Here is a 23,532-nt window from a genome sequence, read left to right as displayed (position 1 = left end):
TAACCTGGTCTTAAAAACCTCCAATGAAGGAAATTCCACAGCCTCCCTTGGAAGCCAATGAGATGCAAACACTCAGACCAAAACGCTGTCCACACACACACGCTGGGATTGTGTTTAAGGGGAGAGGCAAGGATTCAAACAATCTGGGTTCGGTTCCCAGTTTTGCCCCAAATTCTCCATGCAAACTTGAGCAAATTACTTCAGCTCCTTGAGCTTCAGTTTCCCCATCTGTAAAATGGCGAGTATTCGCCCATCATTTGCACGATTTAGCTTTTGAGGTTTTTGTGGCAAGGACTCTCTGTCACTGTGGGCATGTCTACACTGCAGTTAGACACCAGCGGCTAGCCCGTGCCCGCTGACTTGAGCTCACACGGCTCAGGCTGCGGGGCTGTTTAATGGTGGTGTAGATGTTCCAGCTTGGGATGCAGCCCAAGGTCTGGCCCCCTCCCACCTCGCAAGGTCCTACAGCCTGGGTCCAGCCTGAGCCCAGACATCTACACTGCAATTAAACAGCCCCTTTGCCTGAGCCCTGTGAGTCTGAATCAGCTGACATGGGCCAGCTGTGGGTTTTTAATGGCAGTGTAGACATACCAGTACAGTGGTGGGGTCAGTGCAGGGCCAGACCCAACGGGGACACAGATCTCAGTCAGGATCTCTGAAGGGCGCAGCACACTGGAGGCCGCAGTCCGGGCCGCAGTCGTGCGCTGCCTGGCACAAGGGGGGGCCGTGATCTCGGTCCAGGTCTCAGTTTTACCTGGCACAACAGTGGGCTCTGATCTCACTTGATGTCTCTGCAGCGCCTGGCAGAACAGGGCCCAGATCTCACTTGGGGTCTCCGCAGCTCCAGGAACAACCAGGTCCCTGATTTTGTTTCCCCGTCTCTGCAGCCCCGGGCACAACGGGAGTCTGATTTCGCTTCGTCTTGATGCAGGGCCTGGCACAACAGGGGCCCGGAGCTCAGGCAGGGTCACCGTAGCCCCCGGCCCAACAAGGTCCCTGCTCTCTGTCGGGGTCCGTGCAGCGCCCGGCACACGGGGGGGGGGGACCTGATCTCAGGCAAGGCCCCCGCCACCCTCAGCACCGTAAGAGCCCCGATCTCAGTCAGACCCTGGAGAGAAAAGGGGGAAGATTTTCAAGAATTTGCTGTCAGTCTTTCAGAGCTGAGGGGGAATCGGGGCCCAGACTAAGGACAAATCACTGCAGGCAAATGGGGGGCGGGGGGGGCACCCCAGACCGGAGATTCGAACTGGCCACGGGCGAAGTGGGGAGGAAACGGGGTACAAGGGGGGGGGCAGAGACCGTCTCAGGGAGGGGAGGGGGCGGGGGGGTCACCCTGGCTGCTGGGAAGAGAAAAGGGGGCGGGAGCGGGGGGTCCCCAGGGCAGGGGGCACCGGTAAATCCGAGGGGGTGGTCTCAGTCCCCCCCTTTCCCTCCCCGCCCCCCGGGGGGGGTCCCCGGTCGTCTCCTCCCCCCCGCCCCCGGGGATCACTCCGGTACCTGAGGCCGCAGCGGGGCGGGTGGAGCCCGGGGCGGCCCCAGGGCGGCTCCAGCGGGGGCAGGGCTTCTGCGCATGCCCGACTCTCACCCCCACCCCCGATCTGCGCATGCCCGACTCTCCCGCCCGCCCCGATCTGCGCATGCCCGGCTCTCCCCCCCCCCCCCCACGATCTGCGCATGCCCAGAGCCGGGAGACAGAAAACCCTCCTCCAGCCCCGGGACAGGCTCCAACGGCGCTGCAGGAGCCAGGCAGAGCCACAGCGCCCCGCCCCCTCTCCGAACGTCACTTCCGCTTCCGGGAGAGTCAGGAACTACATCTCCCAGCCCGCCCCGGGGTTCGCTTCCCCCCCCCAACTCGGGTCAGGGGTTCAGTAGCTGTTACTGCGCAGGCTCCGTGCGAGCCCCGCTCGTGCTCCCCTCCCCCCCGCCTAACGTCACTTCCGCTGCGTGTGACCCGGGAGCCCGGGCTGAGCAGCGGCTGCTCCCCCCTGGGGTCTGTGCGGGGGGGGCGGGGCGCGTCATTAACCCCTCCGTGCCCGGCCGGGGCGGGGGCTTTCTCCAGCCGGGACCAGCCCCGGGCTCTGCCCGCCCCAGCCCCGGTCAGTGGGAGACCCCGTGCGGGGGGGGGGCAGGAAAGTGACTCTCTGCCCCCGGCACGGCTGGGATGGGGGGGGCAGAGACTGGGGCCCGGCGGGAGGGTCCCCGGTGGGGGTGGGGGGGGTGTCGGGCGGGGAGGGCAGAAGCCGGGGGTGGGCGGGTTCCCGGGGGGGGGTGTCGGGCGGGGGTGGGGGGAGGGGAAGGTCGGTGGGGGGGTCCTCGAGGGGGTGTCGGGCGGGGTGGGGAGAAGTCGGGGTCGGTGGGGGGGTGTTGAACTGTCTCTGTGCAGCCAGGAAATTCCCGGGGGGGAAGTGGGGGGCGGGGGGAGGGGAGTTAATTGGATCCTGTCCCTGTTTGTGCCACTTGCCCCCCCCTGCCCCCCACGGGCACAAATTCCCCCCAGTTCTTCCCCTTTTATCTCTCAGTAGCTCCCACGTGGCTCTCAACTCCCCCCCCCCCCGCTGATCCACTCTCTCCTCTCCCCCGATCCCCCCCCCCGTCTCTCCCTAATCCTCCAACGTCCATTTAAAATTTCCTCCCGTGGGAAGGGGGATTTTCCCCCCCGTTTTATCCGCAGCGATTTGTCCTCGTGTCGGTGGGAAATTGTTGCCCGGAGCCACCCCCCAAAACCCGGCTGCCCCTGGAGTGGGGGTGGGAGGAGATGCCGGGTCTCTGCCGGGGCGGGGAAGTGACTCCTTCGGTTCTGCCCTTTTTCTAGCCTTGTGTTCGGAGACTTTGTTGCAGGATGAGGGAACCGAGTTGAAAAATCTCTCTGTGGGCTTAGCCTGGCAGGAGGGGCCGGGTCTGCGCTGGGACACGGAGAACAAGCATTTTCCCAGCGTGGCAGAATCCAGGGTGTGTCTCTGCAGGGAAAGAGCCTGGGGGAGTCGGGCTGTGAAACGAACTGAAGCCCGTTCTCAAACCTCCGCAACCGCCCTTCTCGCCCTGCCAGGCTGCAGAATGACGCCCACGTTTCCCTCCAGCTCATCCCGCCCTCCCATGGGACAGGGGAGAGACATGGCTGCAGTGGGGCCAGCTCAGGTAGGGATTATTTGGGCGAGGCGGAGAGGGGTTTGCTAGGGCCCTGCAGGAGGGGGAGGGGCAGCAAATACTTCGGAGAGGGGAAGGTTTGCACCATCTGGTTTGGAGGTTGGAGCAAGGCAGGAAATGCACAGGGTGGAGAAAGGGAGGAGGCCGGGGCGTGGCAAACTTCTTGGAAGTTGTTTAATAAGTGGCCTAGATTCTAGGAACAGACCCATGAGGTTCAGAGGTGGAAATACCCTAATTTGTGAAACAGAAAATAACCCACCTACATGGAGCTGGGAGAACTGACCAGACTCATAGTGCTGGAGCCTGATCCGACTAGCCAGCGGCAGCGCTGAGATTTGAAAGGACCACTCACCAGTCAGGCTTAGGGAAGCTGCCCCTCACTTGGCTCCTCTCAAGGAGGAGGGTGTTGGGCTTCTGACCAGAGAGCTCTCCCTGGACCCTGCTAGGGTCTCCCTTCCCTGTATCACTCTGTGCTTGGTAGGAGTGTGATGGGTCTTCTGGGAGAGAGGAGGAGCTCTGTCTTCATCCCCTCACCCTGGCGTTTCCTGGATGCTGTGAGCGGGGTGGGGGACTCTGTTGACTGTGAGCCTCCCAGAGCTTCCATTTGATTGGCGCCTCTCCCCCACGAACAGTGGGGCTCTGAGTGGGGCAGCAGGTCCTGAGTGTTAGACTCTTGCTCTTTCAGAGGCTGGTGACCTTCGAGGAGGTGGCTGTGTAGAAGAGTGGGCTCTGCTGGACCCCGCTCAGAGAACCCTCTACAGAGACGTTATGCAGGAGAACTATGAAAATGTGACCTCGCTGGGTAAGGGTTCCTGTCCCCTCGGTTCTTGGAAGGGGAAATGAAGAGATAAGGTTCACGCCAGCCCCACAATATCACCTCTACTCTGTCCTGTTTCTGCATCATCTCAACATGCCAGTGACATATACAATATCACTCTACCCTCTCCTCCTACAGAACACTTTGGGAACAGAGCACAGGAGCAGTATCGCACAGTGTCAGATATCTCCTGTTTACTGAAATAAAACTGGGAGTTAGGTTCAGCATAAGCAACAGAAACTTCCTATCCCTGGCCTTTTCTCAAACCCTGAGCCTTCTCCACCCAAACCAGAATGTGCTTGGGGTATAACAAGCAGGCTGCTGGAGTCAGAGCTGCTGGTCCAGGGTTAGTTATCACACAGACACTCAGCGTGTCCTTGAATGCTGGCTGGGGGTATCCAGACAAGGGAACTCCAACAGCAGAACATTGAATCTCACCCAGGATTACAGATGACACAACTCCTCACTGCTCTGGATTGCACCCCAGCATGAGAAAATGGCCTAGATTGCTAGTGAAACTTCTTTAGACCTGGAGTGTCTTTGCTCTCCCTTCATCATGTGTGGTAGCCACAATCTCTCTCCTCTGCAGCCTCTTTGGATCTTGCAGTGCAGCATTCCTGAAGTCACATGACCCAATTGTTGTTTTTCACATTCTGCTTTTCCAGACTAATTAGAGTCTGTTGCTCCTGAATTGTAGCTTCTAATTTCACAGTGTTCTCAACAGCCAGGGATTTTCCCACTCCCTCCCATTACACTGGATTCACTAGATTCCCTAGTACATAAATCTGGCCACACTGGGTCAGATCAAAGGTCCAGCTAGCCCAGTATCCTGTCTTCTGAGAGTGGCCAATGCCAGGTGTCCCAGAAGGAATGAACAGAACAGGCAATCATCAAGTGATTCATCTCCTGTTGCCCATCTTATGGCAAAGAGAGGTTAGGGACACCATCCCTGTCCATTGAGGCTAATGGCCATTCATGGACCTATTCTCCATGAATTTATTTTGTTCTTTTTTTTGAACCCTGTTACAGTCTTGGCCTTCACAACTTCCTCTAGAAAAGAGTTCAACAGTTTGACTGTCCGTTGTGTGAAGAAATACTTCCTTTGGTTTGTTTTAAATCTGCTGCCTAGTACTTTAATTGGGAGACTCCCAGTTCTTGTGTTAGAAGGAGGATTAAATAACAGTTCATTATTTACTTTCTCCACAGCAGTCTTGACTTTATAGACTTCTATCATATCTCCTCTTCTTTGTATATTTTACCAGCTGAAAAGTTCCAGTCTTTTTAATCTCTCCATATACGGAATCTGTTTCATACCCCTAATCATTTCTGTTCCCCTTTTCTGAACCTTTGCTAATTCCAAAAATCGCTTTTTTTGAGATGGGGTGATGACATCTGCACGCAGTATTCTAGATGTGGGTGTACCATGGATTTATATAGAGGCAATATGATATTTTTTCTGTTATTATCTATCCCTTTCTTAATGATTCCAACATTCTTAGTTTTTTTTGACGGCCGCTGCACATTGGGTGGATGTTTTCAGAGAACTATCCACAATGACTCTAAGATCCGTCTCTTGAGTGGAAACAACTAATTTAGACCCTATCATTTTATATGTATAGTTGGGATTATGTTTTTTCCAATGGGCTGCAATATGTTATCCTGATATGTTGTACTTCTGGGATCCTGCATTCAGTGATATCCCTGCCCTTCCTGTTCCCTTTCTCCACTGAACCCCACCAGCCTATGCTTACCGTTCCCAGCTTCCCCAGGACACTCTCATTATCTCTGGACCTCTGTCAGCAAGAAACAGTGCCAGGGAGACTTGGCCTCTGTCTGCAGTCTTCAGTTTTTGGGACATGGATTTATTTTCTCTGTGTTGTAAGAGGCTCTGTTATGAGTTTCTGTGACATTACCCAGAGTACAGTCTGGACTGTTGAACAGCTGTCTCCAATCTGTTCTCCAACTTGGGGTACCTTTTCCTCTTTTTTACTCTGAGAACAGCCCCCCTTGGCCAGTAAACACCCAGTCTCCAGCATGTAACTCCCAGCTACACAGTATTGAGTGCTGCTAGTTAGACACTCATGAATTACACCTCAGGAGAACTGCAGCAAATTGTCAAATGCCAGACTTTCCCCCAGAAATGTGCATCTTGCACTGTCCAGCACACTACTGAACAGCACAAGCTCATATTAAATCTTTCATTTCATCAGTGGAGAATGACATGCACCAGTCTTGTTATCCCAAATGGAATTTCCCACAAACTTTAATCCAAACACACTAGTGTGATATTCCCCTCTGGTGTTATCTGGATTGGTGATCTGCTAGGCCTCTCCAATCCTTGACTCTGGGAGCCAGCTTTACCCTGCTCTACTGTGAGAAACCCCACTCCTGGACTGTTCATGCACAGCCTCTGGCATGTAAGCTTTTCCCAGCTACTGGCAAGCGAATGACACTAGCTAATATCTCTGGTCCCAGACACAACCCTAGGAACTGCTATCTTGCAGTGTCCAGTAATGCTCCCTGGATGATGCAAGGTTATATAAGTTTGTCAATTTAACAAAGAAATTCATCTGTACCAGGCTTGTTACCTAAAGGGGAGCCTTTGACATACTTCAAATCAAACACACTGCTTCAGGTAGAATAAACAAAGAGATTTATTAGCTATAAAGATAGATTTTAAGTGATTATAAATCAAAGCATACCAAGTCTGATTTGGTCAAATGAAATAAAAGCAAAACACATTCTAAGCTGATCTTAACGCTTTCAGTGTCCTTACAAACTTAGATGCTTCTCACCGAGGCTGGCTGGTTACTTTTCAGTCAGGCTCTCCCCTTTGATCAGCACTTTAGTCGCTTGGTGGTATCTGTGGATGTAGGTGGAAGAGAGAGAGCCAGCATGGCAAATGGTCTCTCCCTTTTATCATGTCCTTTCTTCCCTCATGGCTTTCCTGCCCCCAATTCAGATTCAGGTGAGCATTTATGAGTCTCTCCAAGCAAAGTAGAGCAATTCCCCTGGTGTGGCCTCATGCAGGTCAGTCATTGCAGTATAGCTTCCTTGCTGGACAATGGTTATTGATGGGTTGACACCGCACTTGGGCATTGGTTACTTTCCTTGCTGTTGCCTCTGGGGAGCCAATATCTGGCTGATTTCCCCCAACTTACAGCATGTTTTAGTGATAACCATACTACACAATTCTCATAACTTCGTATGCATTAATGATATACATGTATGGATAGAGAAATGAGTTTCAGCAGATCATAACCAGTCTCCTGATACCTTACAAGGCATGCTTTATACATAAGATCGGGAATATATGGAAATGAGGAAAACGGGGATTATGGCATGCTTTCCCAAGGTATAGAATGTCACCTCCCCTCCTTAGTTTACTTCAAGAGTGTTAGTCCCTGACTAGTTCGAAGGCAGTTTCCCCATTCACACACAGCAAATCAGTTTTTTTTGGGGGGGTTTTCTGCTGTGATAACCTGTAAACAGGTTTAAATCTTAAGTGAAAAGTAGAATTATCATAAGGCTTATCATCTGTGTCAAAATTCTTATCCCCAAAACTTAACATTAATACCAAAGTTTTTGGGTGTTTACAAGTATCTATATGATACCACGCCCTCTGTTCAGATATTCTAGTTTGAGGTTAGTTTATTCATTACCCATGGTTTCCTTTGACTCTCTCTCATGTAATCGGTCATTGGCTTTTCCTTCCCTCCAGTGTTCCCTTCTGTGTGAGCTCTTAATTTAATCATATTTCTGGAATTTTGGTGCATCAGGGTCTGATAAGATAGTTGTTTAGGGGAATCCTGCACATTGTCTGGCCCTTTGGGGAGCCATCTCCCAACCCCAGCACATTACTTATGCAGAAAATCCAGCTCCCCTTTTGGGGATACCCTGTGTTTCCCCCTCCTAGCACTGAGTCCTTCCCTGCCCCCTAGAGGGCTGTGATCTGTGCTGTCTGGGCTAGGTGTGTTTACCCTTTGATCAGATTCACCTTTTCCCAGCAGCTCTCCCATAACTTCTCTCTGTGTCTCACCAGCATGGGGGAAAACACCCCCTTCTCTGTCAGTTGGGTCATTTGTATTCTGTCAAACTACCACATGGCAATTTCCTGGTCTCAACTCCTCTGCTGTGACAGGCTGTTGGAGCTGCATCTTGATGTAAAGAGACACAGTTGCTTTCCAAAAACTTATCAGAAATAGCATCCTGAAAAATTGGGACCTGGATTGGGGTGCCCTCCGCCACCCCTTTCTCTGTCCCTGAGAAGTCAGCGATGTGACTGCTCCCCTCCGGGAAGTCAGTTACACAGTTCCCTCTCCAAACCTGGGTCACAGGCTGAGTGCGTGGGTGCACAGACGATGACCCAGCCATCCTCCTAGTGTCCTGGGCATCCTGCCTCAAGTGACTAGTGAGGAGACATTCCTGTACCCCCACTATTCCTTCCCCCGTTTCCTCCTCATAAAACACATTTCTCTGTGCTCTGTAAGAAGGGATCTGTCTCTTCATCTGCAATACTCTGCCAGCTAACAACTGGGACAGTTTCCTTAATTACAGATGACACCTCTCCTGCCCCTGTCCCTGAGGGCATGTTGCCTTCTGCTGGAAAGGAGCTAGTCTCAGTCTCTCTCATACTTGGAAGCACCCTGCTTCCCTGTGTTACAGAGTCACAGGAACCCTCACCACCTGAGTGGTTTCTGAGATCCCCTGCCCCTTCTCTGGGATCTCCTCTGGGACACATTTCTCTCTGCTCCCTAGAGTGTGTTTTTTCCCTCTGCTTCAGCTGTGACCTCCTGGCAGCTAACAACCTGGACAGATCTTTCCCTGGCAGGTATTACACCCCCATCCCTTCCTGATGTGGTGTTACTTCCAGCTGCAGTGCAGGAGTTGGTCTCAACCACCCTCTCACCTGGAAGCATGTGGCTTCCCCCAGTTGCAGAAGAATCAAGGAGACACTCTCCCATTCTCTCAGCAGTTCCTGAGACCTTACCCTTTCCCTTGGGGGTCCCAGCATAACACTCCCTCCTGCTGCAGGTAAATACTTTAACCCGAGCTACATGGAAAAAATCATTACCAAGGAGCAGGTAGAATAGAAGGTGTTCCATTACCCCCACAGTCAAAACACCTTCCAAACCTTCCCAAACCACATGAATTTTAGCTAGTGGTATGAGAAATTTGCTTTCACCCACCCCCCACAATCTCTGCTATTTGGCCAGGCAATGTACTGGCCTTTGGGACCACACTCTCTCTGACCAGAGAGATCTGAGCCCATGTATCCCTCTGCCCTAAGTATTCCCTGCCATCAATTTGGACAGCCTTAACATGCTCCATATCTGGTTCTGCAGAGGCTAACCTCACAGAGCCAATATGATAGGTTTCAATTATTTGGAGGTTTCTGTGCTGAGGACAACAGAACTAACATGAGCTATTGGTTGCCTGCTTCCTCCTAGCACAGGGCATTTATTGACAGAACAAGGAGTAATGGTCTCAAGTTGGAGAGAAGGGTGTTTAGGTTGGATATTAGGCAAAACTTTTTCATTAGGAGGGTGGCATGATTTAGCTGGGGATTGGCCCTGCTTTGGGCAGGGGGTTGGACTAGATGACCTCCTGAGGGCCCTTCCAATCCTGGTATTCTATGATTTATTCCTCAGGTGATCAGTGGAATTGCACTTATAGCACCTTCTGTGCTCTTCTGCTTTTACAGGAGATTTGGGATGAGGGTTAGAGGAATGTTTTTGGGTAAGAATGTTTTAGGCTCCCAACCCCCTTCTCTCTTCCCAGGGGTAAAATGAGATCCTCCCTTCCCAACAGTTTTAAACCCCTCTTTCTGTGGCCTGCCCCCAATAGACGTCTGATTCTGTTCGAAAGCATGAGATGAAAAAAGCCCTCTCCTCCACAGACTTGACATCTTTGTCCCACAGACGCTGCTTTACATCAGCTTTACATATGCTTAGGAAATGATCTTGGGCAACAAGATCCAACATTCCTTCAAAACTTGCTACCTAAATTGGTGGTTTCACTCTCTTTCTTCTCTCTCTTTTTCTTTTATCTCCAGTTCTTGTAGTTGCAATAATCGCTGGTGCTCCCCTCTCCTCTTCTGCAGACTGAAGCCTAAAAATCTCCAGCTTCACAATCACTTCTCTGCTTTCACTCATTTTCCTGCTTTCCTGTTCTTACTTCCCTTTCTTGAAACAAGCAAACAGAAAATAACAAAACTGTGACCTCCTCCTGACTGTTCTTAGCCACTGCACTTAAGACTCACTTAAAATTACAAATCTCAGTGCTTATAGTGTGAACCTCACTTGGAGTAACAAGCCCATACATACACTCTGCTTGCTGCGCCACTGTGATGTTCCCCTCTGGTGTTATCTGGACTGGTGATCTGCTAGGCCTCTCCAATCCCTGACTCTGGGACTCAGCCTTACCCTGCTTTTGTTGTGAGAACCCCCGCTCCTGTGCTGTTCATGCACAGCCTCTGGTATGTAAGCTGCTCCCAGCTACTTGCAAGAGAATGACACTAGCCAATATCTCCGGTCCCAGACACAACCCTAGGACCCTCCATCTTTCAGCGTCCATTAATGCCGACTTGATGCTGCAAACTTGTATAAGTTTGTCAATTTAACAAAGAAATCCATCTGCACCAGGCTTGTTAGCCCAAGGGAAGCCTCTGACACACTTCAAACCAGATACACTGCTTCAGGAAGAGTAAACAGAGTTGTTAGCTATAAAGATAGATTTTAAGTGATTATAAGTCAAAGCATAACAAGTCAGATTTGGTCAAATGAAATAAAAGCAAAACACATTCTAAGCTGATCTTAACACTTTCAGTGTCATTACAAACTTGGATGCTTCTCACCACAGGCTGGCTGGTTACTTTTCAGTCAGGCTCTTCCCTTTGATCAGTGCTTCAGTCATGTGGTGGTGTCTGTAGATGTAGGTGGAAGAGAGAGAGCCAGCATGACAAATGACTCTCCCTTTTATCATGTCCTTTCTTCCCTTGTGGATTTGCGCTCCCCCCCTCCCCCGCTTCAGAGTCAGGTAAGCATTTATGAGTCTATCCAAGCAAGGTTGAACAATTCCCCTGGTGTGGCCTCATGCAGGTCTGTCATTGTATTATAGCTCCCTTGCTGGACAATGGCTGTGGATGGGTTGACACCCTACACAGGCGTTGGTTACTTTCCTTGCTGTTGCCTCTGGGGAGCTAATATCTGGCCAATTCCCCCAATTTACAGCATGTTTTAGTGACAACCATACTACACAATTCTCACAACTTCATATTCTTATACTTATAAGAAGCACACGGGATCTTTTTCAGGGCAAAAGGCAATAAGCTGCATTTACTGAAGATACAACAATTAGCATACACATTCAATTATATCACACACGCATACACTGTCCTGCCAGTCGATGTTATAGTTACAAGTCCAGAGTCCGGATCAATCTAGTGGGCAGCTAGGTTGATCACCGGTAGGGAGGAGCCGTGTTCCATTGGTCTTGACACAATGCTCCGGAGAAGTCTTGGCAGGACGAACCCAAAGTTTCATGTCAAGGCACCCTGCTTATACAGTGATTTTTTTTTTTTCCTAGGGTGCACTGAGTTTTTTCTAATGCATATTTTTTGGTCCAGGTTTTGGAGCATGTGTCTGGGAACCATAGGTTTAATTTACTATGGGGTATTGGTATCAGTACTCCACAATAACGGTTAGTATTGTTTGCTTTAACAGGCTTATTTTACAGATACAGCAATTTTGGGTAGCTGGAACTCCAGGTGATATTTTCATAAGGACCCTCTATTTTAACCCTCTTTTTCAGGCATATATATTGGTATTTCCTAAGGGTTTTAAGAGTTAGCTAGTATTTTTATTATACCGTTCCATGGGGATTACTGGATCACGGGTAGAAATCCATGATCGGTTGGCAGGGAGTGAGTTATTCCTGAAATCTTGGCTTATAAGGAGGGCTGCATTTTTTTTATAATTGCTTTAATTATCGGGGCACTAAAAGTTCCCAGAAGCAGGTGAAGCCAGATCTTACACTGGAGTCTCATTTTTTGTGGATTAAACTTTTCGTGGTGAAGCAGCGCCTCATGCTCAGGTTCCGGGATGTCCTTCTCTGCAAACAATTCAAACATCGTTATTTATGTAAACAGTTTAATTTGTGACACATGTAGCCATTTCAATGGGCTAAGGCGATCCACGATGGAATATGGGTCTGTCCATTTTGATTCTAGTGAGTGACCCCCTTTTTTCCCATTTTAAGGTTCACTTTTTAAATATTTTGTAACAGTGTGGCAGCCAAGGCCATGTTGTTAGCTGCCAAACATTCATTTGTTTTTAACAAAGGGCTGTGATTCATCAGGGAAACGCAGGGTGGGGGCTGTGAGAGCCTTCTGTTTTAGCAGGGTTAAAGTGGAGTCTTGCTCTTTTTCCCCATTCCCATTTTGTCCTTTTTTATCAGTTTCCACAATGGGTGAGTTATTTAGCATATTTATAAATGGATGGTCTACGAAAATTGAATCCTTCTAGCAGTACTCTTAGAGTGGGCGTCGGTAGGGGCTGGCATTCTCATCTATGCATCCGATGAAGTGAGCTGTAGCTCACGAAAGCTTATGCTCTAATAAATTTGTTAGTCTCTAAGGTGCCACAAGTACTCCTTTTCTTTTTGTCTCATCTACCTGTCTCCCTTCTTGTCCTTTGGTTTGACTTTTGTGCTGCCATTTATGCGCTGTTCTGTTCTTCCTTTATCAGTTAGGTAATTTACATTAACACAGGTGCTTTTTGGCATGCTTTTGGATTTAAAGCCATTCACAGCTTAGAGACTCTGTCTTAATCAATTTTCACCAGAGTGTTGATTACTTTTCACTTTTAATTTCTGCTTCTAAAACACACAAGCGATCTGAAAAAGAAAACACAACCTATTGTGGCTCCCTTTGGAGTTCTAGTAGGATTTTAATTAAGTAGTATGGTATGTTTTTGCATTTTTTACCCCTTCTACAATATACACTGCACATATTCTGTGAAAAATGCACATTCCTTCCATAGTTTAACTTGTATAACATTAGCCATAGTAATTTTTACATAAGATGTAACTTGTATTTTTTTGTGCTCAGCGTTTTTATGTACTCTTATCAAAGTGACCGTTTGATTACACAGAGCCACCTTAAGGTTCAGTGTGGGGCACTGTCTATTTTTTTAAAAAAATTATTTTTTACTACAGCTCTTATTTACTATTTTGTTACCAAAAAACAAATCCAGAATTTTTTCCCATTCTCCTGGTTTTGACTGCCCTGCTACAGCCTTGACGTTGGTCTTTTTGAAAAGATATTGAACTTTATAAAGCATTAAGGTACCTAAAGGATTAAACACTAAATACCAAATCAAACAACACTAGTTATCTGTCTCTGGCAAAAAGTTTCTCAGTTTTGCAACTTTGAATGAAAGATTCAAATGGATTTTAGTGGTATTTATTTAAAAACAAAACCAATTCATCTTAAACCCACAAAACAAGAGTTTTGCAAACCAGGAGTATTGCTTTAGGTCTTAAACATTCCACATATTTACACTATTTATTTATACACACCTTTTTTTTTTCCTGAATATTCTTTGCACTGCTTTAATTTTTACACAGCTGTACATAGATAACATTTGTATACATTTGGGGGCAGTTATGTTCCAATAGGAACCCCTTATGTTCTGTTAGCGAATTTCACTAAATTGCTCATAGTCTAATGATTTAAATGAGGTAGTCTCTCTGCCTGGCTTATTTACAGACATTCCTTTGGAAAACAGCCCATTTTCCCTTCAGAATGGCCGCAAAGGAAACCAAGCGTTCTCTTTCTATAACTGTCACAGGGTCTACCCTCTTGTCCCTGCGCCCTGTGCTTGGGCTGGTTAAATAAAGAGTCTCAACGCCTTCTTCGGCTGTTTCACCAGCCTGTCTTTATTTACAATGCTTTGTGCAACCCCAAGTCCCTTAACAGCTATTCCCCCCCAGACCCTCCCCAGGGTCTCCTGGCCCTTGAGTCTCCTGTCAGTTGGTAAGGAGACAGAGATGTAGCCCTCCTGTCTCCTCCCAGGCTAGCCTCCTTCCTGAGCTTCTTCCAGCGTTTATATAGCCCGCCCAGACCTCAGCTCAGCTCTCTCTACTGGGCTCAGCTTATTACTCTGAGCCAGCCCCTGTTAGGGCCTGCAGCTGGGCTCCCTGCCGAGTGCCTGGGATCTTACACCTGGCCTCACTGCCAGGAAGCAGGGCGCAGCCAGTTTTTTAGCAGGGCATCTAAGGGGTTTACCTCTGCCCTGCTACAATAACCCTTTGCCTTTTTAACATTTTTACAATGTTCACCTGCTTTATTCCCTCCAGCCTCTGCAAAGTTAACTTCTCAGTCTCTCTTTTTTTTTTAATTGCTTGTTAATCTCCCAAAATGACATCTTCATCAACTCCGATTTCACCATTCATGGAATCATAATCATAGAATATCAGGGTTGGAAGGGACCTCAGGAGGCATCTAGTCCAACCCCTGATCAAAGCAGGACCAACCCCAACTAAATCACCCCAGCCAGGGATTCATCAAGCCTGACCTTAAAAACCAATAAGGAAGGAGATTCCACCACCTCCCTAGGGAACCCATTCCAGTGCTTCACCACCCTCCTAGTGAAAAAGTTTTTCCTAATATCCAACCTAAACCTCCCCCACTGCAACTTGAGACCCTTACTCCTTGTTCTATCATCTGCTACCACTGAGAACAGTCTAGATCCATCTTCTTTGGAGCCCCCTTTCAGGTAGTTGAAAGCAGCTATCAAACCCCCGCTCATTCTTCTTTTCTTCAGATTAAACAATCCCAGTTCCCTCAGCCTCTCCTCATAAATCATGTGTTCCAGCCCCCTAATCATTTGTTTTGTTTTGTTTTGTTGCCCTCCACTGGACTCTTCCCAATTTTTCCACATCCTTCTTGTAGTGTGGGGCCCAAAACTGGACACCATACTCCAGATGAGGCCTCACCAATGCTGAATAGAGGGGAATGATTACGTCTCTCGATCTGGCAAGGCCCCTACTTATATATCCCAAAATGCCATTAGCCTTCTTGGCAATAAGGGCACACTGTTGACGCATATCCAGCTTCTCGTCCTCTGTAAGCCTTAGGTCCTTTTCTGCAGAACTGCAGCCAAGCCATTCAATCCCTAGACTGTAGCAGTTCATGGGTTTCTTTTGTCCTAAGTGCAGGACTCTGCACTTGTCCTTGTTGAACCTCATCAGATTTCTTTTGGCCCAATCCTCTAATTTGTCTAGGTCCCTCTGTATCCTGTTCCTACCTTCCAGCATCTCTACCACTCCTCCCAGTTTAGTGTCATCTGTAAACTTGCTGAGGGTGCAATCCACGCCATTTCCAGGTCATTAATGAAGATACTGAACAAAATTGGCCCAAGGACCAACCCTTGCGGCATTCCACTTGATACTGGCTGTCAACTAGACATGGAGCTATTGATCACTTCCCGTTGAGCCTGACGATCTATCCAACTTTCTATCCAACTTGTAGTCCATTCATCCAGCCCATACTACTTTAACTTGCTGGCAAGAATACTGTGGGGTTCCAGGGATCTGAATTCCACAAGCCTATACTTACTTTGTCGCCACTATGCCCTCAGGGCTTCCAACCTTTTTTTTTTGTTGTTGTTGTTGTTGTTGCCTACCTGCTTGTCTGGGCCTGACCCTACTTTCCTCGCTGAACCATCCCTTTTCATGGACACAGGCTTTGTTCCAGTACCAATTTAGCAAGGAGGCCCGCCTAGTCCCTTTCCTTAACAATTTCTTTTAAAATTGGGAAATCACATTATCATTCCCAAAAAATACTACACTGCCCAAACTCCTATATCCTTTAGAGTTTGGTTTAACAGAGCAAGATCTGTTTAAAAGGAGTAATCTCTCAAACAAAGTATCGTCATTGGATTGCTTCCTTTAAACATTTCTTTCACAGGTGCTACCACTATTTTCCCGCACTCCTATATTCTTCAGAGTTGGGTCTCACATAGAAAATACTGTCTGAACATTTTTTTTTAATGAATTTATTTTACCTTTATAACTTTTCCATGCCCACGCTCATGCTGGGACTTACAAAACACACAAGTCTATATCCACTAAAAAGAACTCTGCCTGACAGAGCGAGGGAAACATTATGCTCTCTATGCTTTGGGCTCGGTCACGCTATGACAGAGCGTATATTCACCTATCCAATTTTCCCCTGATAGATGGGTTGGAGCTAGGACTCTAATCCTTCCCACATTGCCTGTAACTTCTCCGACCGGGGGTGTGTACAACTGAATGACTGATCACTTTGTATGTATGGTATACCTTTTAGCAATATTTAGCAGTATGTTCAACAATCACAGTGCATGTCTTCACCCTTTTGCAATTCCCCACCAAAAATGTTATGCTTATAAGAAGCACACAAGATCTCTTTCAGGGGAAAAGGCAATATGCTGCATTTATTGAAGATACAATAATTAGTATATGCATTCAGTCACGCCACACACGAACACCCTGTCCCACCAGTCGATGTTATAGTTACCAGTCTGGAGTCTGGATCGATCTAGCAGCCAGCTAGGCTGATCCCTGGTAGGGAGGAGCCGATTTCCATTGGTTGCTACACAGTGTTCCAGGGAAATCTTGGCAGGACAAACCCAAAGTTTTATGGCAAGGCACCCTGTTTATATACAGTTTTTCCTTCAATGGGACTGTCATAAATATAAAGGGAAGGGTAACCGCCTTTCTGTATACAGTGCTATAAAATCCCTCCTGGCCAGAGGCAAAACCCTTTCACCTGTAAAGGGTTAAGAAGCTAAGGTAACCTCGCTGGCACCTGACCCAAAATGACCAATGAGTGGACAAGATATTTTCAAATCAGGAGGGGGGGGGGACAAAGGGGTCTGTCTGTGTCTTGCTTTTGCTGAGAACAGATCAGGAATTCAGCCTTCCAACTCCTGTAAAGTTAGTAAATAATCTAGCTAGAAAATTCATTAGATTTCCTTTTGTTTAATGGCTGGTAAAATAAGCTGTGCTGGAGGGAATATATATTCCTGTTTTTGAGTCTTTTTGTAATTTAAGATTTTGCCTAGAGGGATTCTCTATGTTTTGAATCTGTAAGGTATTTACCATCCTGATTTTACAGAGGTGATTCTTTTACCTTTTCTTTCATTAAAATTCTTCTTTTAAGAACCTGATTGATTTTTCTTTGTTCTTAAGATCCAAGGGTTTGTACCAATTGGTGAGGATTATTATCAAGCCTTCCCCAGGAAAGGGGGTATAGGGCTTGGGGGGATATATTGGGGGAAGACATCTCCAAGTGGTCTCTTTCCCTTTTCTTTATTTAAAACCCTTGGTGGTGACAGCATACTGTTCAAGGACAAGGTAAAGATTGTACCTTGGGGAAGTTTTTAACCTAAGCTGATAAGAATAAGCTTAGGGGGTCTTTCATGCAGGTCCCCACACCTGTACCCTAGAGTTCAGAGTGGGGAAGGAACTTTGACAGGGGCCAATGAGTTTTGCACCATCATGCTGTAATCAATTGGTGTTTGAGTGCTTGTTTTCTTAAATTGTGCTCCTCATCCTTTTATCTTGCTCTTTCATCAAGTTCCTCAGGGGAGTTATCCCATGCTGGTTTGGATCACGGCTATCTTGTCCCCTGTGATAGGGGCCTGTCTCAGCTTTAGAGTCATCAATCTGCCCTCCTCTCGCATTTCACTAGGGGCTTGTTGCAGCCTCCTGGTGCCCTTGCGTCTGTCTCCAGTTCCTCCCTCATACATCTGGTTCAGTGATGGCCTTCACACTTATCTCTTAAAACACACATTTCTCATTCACACACAAAACAGAATTCATTTACATACAACATTTTGAACAAGAACATCAAATTGCAATGCAAAGGAAAACAATCATGGCATTCTTTTACTTATTTTAAAATGATAAACCTACAACAAATTAGTGACCCTCAAAGGTCTGTTACTGCCTTGAAGTCAGTCCAGATACAGATTTTGGCTGATGTATCTCTATCTGTTGGCCCATTAGGCCATTCCTTCCTGTTATTCAAAATGGGTGGCTGGCAGGATATGATCAAATCATACACCAATGCATTTAATACATGCGACATTCTTATTCTTTATCCTTCATTCTAAATTATATAAAATACAAACATAAAATCCTACTACTACATTTGGGGGAGTTCAGTTCCTGACTTTTATTTGACCTCTCTCAAGCACTTGTTTTGGTTTGGCCTTCCCCTTTCCATCCCTGTTTGAGGTTTCTGTCTCTCTCACAGCTGGTGATGCAATGGAGTGTGAGAAAGAAGAGCAGAATTCTCGGCCAGAAAATGTTGAGCAAGTGGATAAACACAGAGAATTATCGCAAAGATTGAAAAGAAATGCATCCAGGAGTCATGAGCAGGGAAAATCCTGTGAGACTCATCACAGACCAGAAAGAAAGCAGGGAAACCAGCCAGGGGAGAAGGAGGGTAAGTTAATTTCATGTCAGGGAATTCACAAGGACCTCAAGGAAATGGCAACACAGCAGGAAATCTTCCAGGGAAAGAGAGAAAAAACATGTACTAAGCATGGGGAAAACTTGCGTGACTACTCAGCCATTATAAAGCATCAGAGGATCCACACAGAAGAGAGGCCCTACGAATGCAGTAAGTGTGAGAAAACCTTCAATCACAGTTCAAATCTTTTTAGGCATCAGAGAATCCACACAGGAGAGAGGCCCTATGAATGCAGTAAGTGTGGGAAAAGCTTCACTCGGTCTTCAGGCCTTTTTCAACATCAGAGACTCCACTCAGAGGAGAGGCCCTATGAATGCAGTAAGTGTGGGAAAAGCTTCACTCGCTCTTCAGGCCTTTTTCAACATCAGAGAATCCACATAGACGAGAGGCCCTATGAATGTAATAAGTGCGGGCAAAGCTTCACTACCAGGTCAGCCCTTTCTAAACATCAGAAAATCCACACCGGCGTGAGACCCTATGAATGCAGTGAGTGTGGAAAAACCTTCAATCGCAGCTCAAACCTTATTCGACATCAGAGAATCCACACAGGGGAGAGGCCCTATGAATGCAGTGAGTGTGGGAAAAACTTCACTCACACTTCACACCTTATTAGGCATCAGAAAATCCACACAGGAGAGAGGCCGTATGAATGCAGTGAGTGTGGGAAAAACTTCACTCACACTTCAGGCCTTTTTCAACATCAGAGAATTCACACAGGGGAGAGGCCGTATATATGCCGTGAGTGTGGGAAAAGATTCACTACCAACTCAGCCCTTTCTGAACATCAGAGAATCCACACAGGTGAGAGGCCGTATATATGCACTGAGTGTGGGGAAAGCTTCACGACCCGTTCAGCCCTTTCTGAACATCAGAAAATCCACTCCAGCGTGAGACCCTATGAATGCCTTGAGTGTGGGAAAACCTTCAATCGCAGCTGGACCCTTATTAGGCATCAGAGAATCCACACAGGGGAGAGGCCCTATAAATGCAGTGAGTGTGGGAAAAACTTCACTCACAAATCAGCCCTTTCTGAACATCAGAAAATCCACACCAGTGTGAGACCCTTTGAATGCACTGAGTGTGGGAAAACCTTCAATCGCAGCTGGACCCTTATTAGGCATCAGAGAATCCACACAGGGGAGAGGCCCTATAAATGCAGTGAGTGTGGGAAAAACTTCACTCACAAATCAGCCCTTTCTGAACATCAGAATATCCACACCGATGTGAGACCTTATGAATGCACTGAATGTCAGAAAACCTTCAATCGCAGCTCACACCTCATTAGACATCAGACAATCCACACAGGAGAGAAGCCCTATAAATGCAGTGAGTGTGGGAAAAGCTTCATTAGCAGTTCAGTCCTTTCTGAACATCAGAGAACCCACACAGGGGAGAGGCCCTATGAATGTCGTGAGTGTGGGAATACCTTCTCTTGGCACTCAGCCCACGTTAGGCATCAGAGAAACTGCAAGGGAGATCAAGACCATAAAAACCTCTAGGGCTATCTGTACTTTTCTTCTTTAATACTTTTAATCATAGAATATCAGGGTTGGAAGGACGTCAGGAGGTCATCTAGTCCAATGCCCTGCTCCAAGCGAGACCAATCCCCAATTTTTGCCCCAGATCCCTAAATGGCCCCCTCAAGGATTGAGCTCACAACCCTGGGTTTAGCAGGCCAGTGCTCAAACCACTGAGCTACCTTCCCCCGCCCCCCGAGTGGCCCATTTTTGCCTTTTGCCATTCACCCTGTTTTGAAGTTGACCCATATGTCCTTTCTATCAACTCCATTGTCCCATGAGTAATTCAAGTGTGCCCTTCCTACAGGGAACCAGAGAGCATCACATTTATACCATTCCTCCTATTGCAAAGTTATTGTCAGAGTCACCAATGATAGATTGTATCATTGCCAGTTGTTCTCGCGTTGCTCTGGGTTGTGCTGAAGAGCAGTTATGTTGAGAACTTTTAAAATTATATTTAAAGGAAGAGGACCAGGGAGAGGAAAAACTGTCATTTCAGCCTTTGTGACACTGGAAGGAGATGGGGAGACTCAGATTCCCTCCTTCCCCATCATTGCAGAACTGTTACCTTTTGTTTGAGCCATGCAGAATTTATCTTCATCACATTCTATCCATCCACTTCTCAAAGTGTCATGTGATGAAATGTTCTCAGCTGTCTGTGCTTGGAGATGATGCTTTGACTTCTTTAATCCTATATCAGTCTCTATGACTGGAGATGAAAGTGTCAAAGACCTGGAAGGGGAATTCAAATGGATCCCAAACACAGTGTGATCATTTGGAGTTTAAATCCCAGATTCCATCTATTTTTAAAGCCACTTCTGGCTAGGTGGCTGTGTCCCTCTCCCCCCCCCCCCCCGTGCGTCCCCCCCATTATTTGGATGCTAGAATACAAAAAATGTTGTAAATAACATAACTGACTCTTGAGACAGTGCTGAGTGAAGTATGTTTGAATGGATCAGAGAAGAATGTGATGGGAGAATCTCTTGTCCCAATTCTGAATAATCAGTTGTAACCTGCTCTGAAATTTCACTTGACACTTTCATTGTCATGTATTCTATCTCTCTGTGATGTGGGTTTCTTTCTTTTCTGAATGCCGTTTGGTCACCCAAACGGATATTAGTTCAGTTTGGTAGGAAGTAGTGCAGATTTACTGGAGAATTTAAGACAAATGACCATTTGCTAAACTGATCATTTCTCACTTCAGCTTTGCTTTTTCCACACCCCTCCATGAAGACGTGGAGAAAGTTCAAGTGCAGTTCTGTCAATGGGGAGAACTCTCTAAATCACCGCTGTTTTTGTCCAGTAAGTTGAACAAAGAAACAGCTAACAAAGAAACAGGAGTGATTTAAAATCTTCACTCAGAAATGGTGAACAACAGCAGAACCCCAACTAATTGGTGGATGTGCATATGATTACAGTGTATTTCAATTGTTTAAGTCAATATTGTCTGTGATAATTGGGAGAGAGAATTCCACAGTAAGTGATTTTGAACTAGGCAAAATGCCCATGTATTTGGTTCCCAAAGCATGTGTAACCCAGGCCCTATAGAACAGCGCTCCTAGCTAATCCTGTGGTGTAGGAGATGCTGCCCTTCACAACACAGATATTGAGGAAATGGGATTGAATGAATTTATCCTTTGTGGGTGCTAAAAATGTGTGTAAAATGAAATCGGTTTTGGAAATGTAATAGCTGCAGAAAAATCCCTATTTTTGAATAGAATCTCCAGCTCTGGTAACTAAGAGATTCTGATCCAGTCCCTTGCCTGGAACTGTGCCACCAAATTAAAGAAAAGCTGGGCATGTTTTGGGAAGCTATTCCTCACTAACCCTGTTGAGATTTTGGAGTGGTTTTGTAAAGGATTCTACTTCAGAGAATTGTAAATTTACCCTACCCAAGGACAAGGATTTTGAAAGAACTGGGATTGAAAGAGTGCACACTCAGTTCTTGGTTTCCACCCCAGTAAAGGAAGCTATGGTGACCTATGACCCACGGAAAACTGTTTGCACAACTCCACTTCTTAGTGCAGTGTCACTGATTACAGTTCCAGAGGATACTAGGGTTATACTGAGAACAATCATCCTTCACTCTTTGGATCCAAAGAAAGAGAGCTTCATAGGACATTCCTTTCCTGTGGGTCCCAAACTGACGTTCTGATTAGGTAACAAGGACTTTCAGGCTATAGAAATGATGGTAACCATTGAGGCAACGAATGTGTCAGGCTCCAATTTCAGACTTCCGGATACTCGCATGTTGAGTCCTGATTCCATGGTTTTGCATCTGGCCCTCAGGCTACACAATAAAAGTGATGTTGCCACAGCTGCACCAATGTAGCTGTGCTGCTATAACACTGCTATTACAGATGCTCTAAGCCAATGGGAGAGATCTCCTATGTTGGACTTTATTAATCCAACCCCCACAAGCGGTGGTAGCTATGTTGGCAGGAGAAGCTCTCCTGCTGATGTAGCGCTATCTATGCAGGGAGTTAGGCCTGTGAAACTATGTAGCACAGCTGTGTGGATTTTTCACACCCGTGAGCTATATACTTTTACCGATAAATGTCTTTAGTGTAGACCAGACAGCTTTATCTTTTGTTGTATGCATTTACATCCCTTCTCCTCTACCTTCTCCTACTTTGAAAGATGAAAAAAAGAGTGAAAAGAGGTATTTTTCCTCATGATGCAAATGTTCCCACATAGGATACTTCGTACACCAACACACAAGGAGAAGAACTAGAGATATATGAACTCACAGAAGTGGTTGGGACAAACCACAACTTAAGCCAAGGTATAGCTGTTGGCAGTGGGGATTAAAAGAAAAACTAATATATATGACAAGAATTTGTGGTCTTTGAATATGTTGTTGTAACCAATGAAAATGAAATTATAGGTGAAGTGATTGGTTAAAGAGTAAGAGACTAATTGTGTGATCTGAATTCTTTTGGAAAACTGAAAGTTGTCTTGTTTTTTGTTTTGTTAGTTGTACAGGAAATGATGGCTAATCTTGAAAAGTTAATTTGATTTAATTTACTCCCGGAAGTGTAAGGAGTTCTGACAGAAAACCTCACTCCAAAGGTTGGGGTGGGAGAATGTGTGAGAGAAATAGTGACAGGTTTAGAGTAGCGTCCATGTTAGTCTATATCCGCAAAAAGAACAGGAGTACTTGTGGCACTTTAGAGACTAACAAATTTATTAGAGTATAAGCTTTCGTGGGCTACAGTCCACTTCATCGGATGCATAGAATGGAACATATAGTAAGAAGATAGATAGATAGATACACACACACACACACACACACACACACACACACAGAAGGTGTAAGCCATACAAATTGTGAGAGGCTAATTAAGATGAGCTATTATCAGCAGGAGGAATCTTTCTCTCTGTTAAGTATCCTCACACCTTCTTGTCAACTGTTTAAATGGGCGATCTTGACGATCACTGCAGAAGTTTTTTTCTCCTGCTGATAATAGCTCATCTTAATTAATTAGCCTTTTACAGTTTGTATGGCAACTTCCACCTTCTCTGTGTGT

The 23,532-nt window shown here is 46.6% G+C and overlaps 2 protein-coding genes across 49 annotated transcripts in view; one reads left to right on the top strand and one right to left on the bottom strand.

Moving 5' to 3' along the window:
• LOC119849376 (zinc finger protein 420-like) overlaps positions 1-23,532 on the bottom strand; it is a 3,142,523-nt gene that overhangs the window by 1,045,762 nt on the left and 2,073,229 nt on the right. The gene's annotated exons all lie outside the window — the stretch shown is intronic.
• Positions 1,693-23,252, top strand: LOC119849383 (zinc finger protein 883-like). 2 transcript variants are annotated; one of them, XM_043503856.1, is made up of 6 exons: positions 1,693-2,096; positions 2,879-2,949; positions 3,047-3,135; positions 3,830-3,946; positions 18,267-19,520; positions 19,857-23,252. In XM_043503856.1, the coding sequence occupies exons 4-6, from the start codon at positions 3,913-3,915 to the stop codon at positions 19,982-19,984; spliced, it is 1,416 nt and encodes a 471-aa protein (XP_043359791.1). In that variant the 5' UTR covers positions 1,693-2,096; positions 2,879-2,949; positions 3,047-3,135; positions 3,830-3,912; the 3' UTR covers positions 19,985-23,252. The 2 variants fall into 2 exon arrangements, with proteins under 2 accessions (XP_043359791.1, XP_043359792.1); XM_043503857.1 differs by lacking the exons at positions 2,879-2,949; positions 3,047-3,135.

Source organism: Dermochelys coriacea, chromosome 28 (genome assembly GCF_009764565.3).
Source record: "Dermochelys coriacea isolate rDerCor1 chromosome 28, rDerCor1.pri.v4, whole genome shotgun sequence".
Taxonomy (NCBI): domain Eukaryota; kingdom Metazoa; phylum Chordata; order Testudines; family Dermochelyidae; genus Dermochelys; species Dermochelys coriacea.
Note: the sequence above shows the minus strand (reverse complement) of the source record. Positions and strands in the feature narration are given on the sequence as shown.